At 41.6% G+C, this 2258-nt stretch overlaps 1 protein-coding gene across 1 annotated transcript in view; it reads right to left on the bottom strand.

Moving 5' to 3' along the window:
- The window catches only part of gfra3 (GDNF family receptor alpha 3), a 26864-nt gene extending 25236 nt beyond the window's left edge, over positions 1–1628 (bottom strand). Inside the window, exon 1 of the mRNA XM_029847308.1 lies at positions 1156–1628. Within this exon, the coding sequence (XP_029703168.1) occupies positions 1156–1195 (40 nt within the window). The 5' untranslated portion in view covers positions 1196–1628. The remainder of the gene's footprint in view (positions 1–1155) is intronic.
- Positions 1629–2258: the final 630 nt, after the last annotated feature.

The raw sequence follows: 2258 nt of genomic DNA, 5'->3' as shown, positions 1-2258 counted from the left end.
AATTCAACTGCTCCTAAAAGCCAAAAATAAAAACGTGGTATGTAAAGCTTTATGATTGTACAGTGGTTTTGCCCCACCCTGCCTCTGCTTACCGGTGTTGTTATCCACAAGTTTTAAATCAAGTGTTTTAATGTTGACTTGTGTGATTGTGGAAAATTTGCATTTTCCTGTACTTGGAAATAACTTTCTGACCAACAGCCCTGAGTTCTGACCATCAGGATTTTCACAAGTGAGGTTGGTCAATACCACCATGATCACCTGAAAGGACCAGCATACAGGCTGTAGAATACCGGTAATAGACAGCGTGAGGTGGCTCTTGACTTCAGTCCTCTTCAGACACTTATTTACAAAATCAGCACATAATTTCTGAATGTGGTTGTTTAGTTTTGACTAATTATGAAGAACTTTTTTCAGTTATCTAATTGAATTATACTTAAATAAATAACATATGGAGGGGAAAAGGACAAGCTCATTATCAGCACAGAGATCCTCAAATATTCACATCAACTCTGCTGTTGAAAAGCAAGAAAGAAGCTTTCTTAAAATGTTTATAGAAGTTGATTAAAATAGTTGGAAATATAGGATTTATACAGCTATCTTAGGAATCAAGACTTTTAGCTCTGATATCATTTTCATGCCTGATACAGAACGTTTTAACAGCATCGTAAAACAGTTCTTATTACAGGTGGATGCTTTTAACCAAAGGAAAGATTCACAACAAAGTCGGTCGTTCTATACAGAACATTTGCTGTGAAATGATGTGAACAGAACATCACGGCCTACCTATGAAAGATTTTACATTTAATGGAACCAAAGGGAAACCTCTTGCAAGAGTATAAACATATAAATAATTTATTTACATCGTTATTTAAATTGTAGGTTTTAAGAGCAGATTCAATTAAGAGGATCATGATGTTTTCTGCCAAATAAATGCTTCCTCACTTAGATCCCACATTGCAGAATGCTAAAACTTTAACACACCAGAAATAGATCCACGTCTATCTGACCTCTACAAAGAACCACAAGAAGCCACCCGTAAAATTCTCGCCAACCTCCATCCAATTGCGAGTCAGAGCGCATGAAAATGGACAAAGACCGGAATGCTTGAGGATTCCCTCGGTAGTAATCTACAAAGAAACTGTTTAAAGAACGTACCTGAGAAGGAAAGAACGATCGCAGACCAGAGGAGAATCATTTTGCCGCGTTCGAGGGAGTTTATTTGGGTCTAAAAGGTGAAAGTGAGATTGGAAGTGTGGTGCGTCCTCGGCTGGTCCAGCAGCACCGTTGTGCGCCTCGCGGACGGACACGCAGCCTGTAGCTGCATTCACCACACCGATCACTACCCGTCCGTGCTCCTGCTTTGGTGAACAAGTTTCAAAATCCGCCAGACAAAATTCAAAGAGAAGCCAAAGCAAAGTGTGCGCCGGAGCTGCGTCCGAGTGCGTGTGTGAGTCGAGGTTTGTGCCAAAGCTCCTGTTCCAGTGTGCGCCGTTGGGAGGAATCAAAGTGATGGACTCAAGACACGTGAAGCGTCACCGCGCTGCAGCTGTGCTCACGGTCAGTCATCACGATGCGGCTGTGCTGCTGATGGGGTCCCGGTACACTGCAATCATGCAACTGACAGCAGGGGGCTGTGGTTGTTACTGGTAATATCCCTCCTCCTCACACACCACCTATTTCCCTCCGCACATCATCAGTAGTCCTTTACTTCATCGAAAGGGTTGATTTGTTTTAATGTCCCACAAGATTCTTCATTTCATTAATATTATTTGTAGTTCCCCTTAGTTTATCCCATTTAAAAGACACAAAAATAGTTCAAATGCAATTCTTTGTCTTTGTTTCATTTACTTTGTGGGGATTTACAAGTGTTTAGCAAAAGTGCATTAGTAAAATAGTACAATACCTGTCTGTCTGTCTGTCTGTCTGTGTGCCTGCCTGCCTGTCTGTCTGCCTGCCTGCCTGTCTGTCTGTCTGTCGGCCTGCCTGCCTGTCTGCCTGCCTGTCTGTCTGTCTGACTGTCTGCTTTGCTTTAAAGTTCTTTTCACGACCATTTTATTGTCTTAATGTGCATCACTGAATGACCAGAAATATTCTTAGGTACTCCTTAAGGAATTGACAATAAATAACACACTAGAACTGAGATAAACATGGACCAGTTTTCAGTTACAGTAACAGTCATCTTAACATGCTGAGTGAACCTGGTCAGTTTCACCCATAGGAGCAACGTCCCTTTATTCTTTTGCAGGTAGTTGCTGCTT

Source organism: Takifugu rubripes, chromosome 14 (assembly GCF_901000725.2).
Source record: "Takifugu rubripes chromosome 14, fTakRub1.2, whole genome shotgun sequence".
NCBI classification, from domain to species: domain Eukaryota; kingdom Metazoa; phylum Chordata; class Actinopteri; order Tetraodontiformes; family Tetraodontidae; genus Takifugu; species Takifugu rubripes.
This window is presented reverse-complemented; position numbering and strand designations above follow the sequence as displayed.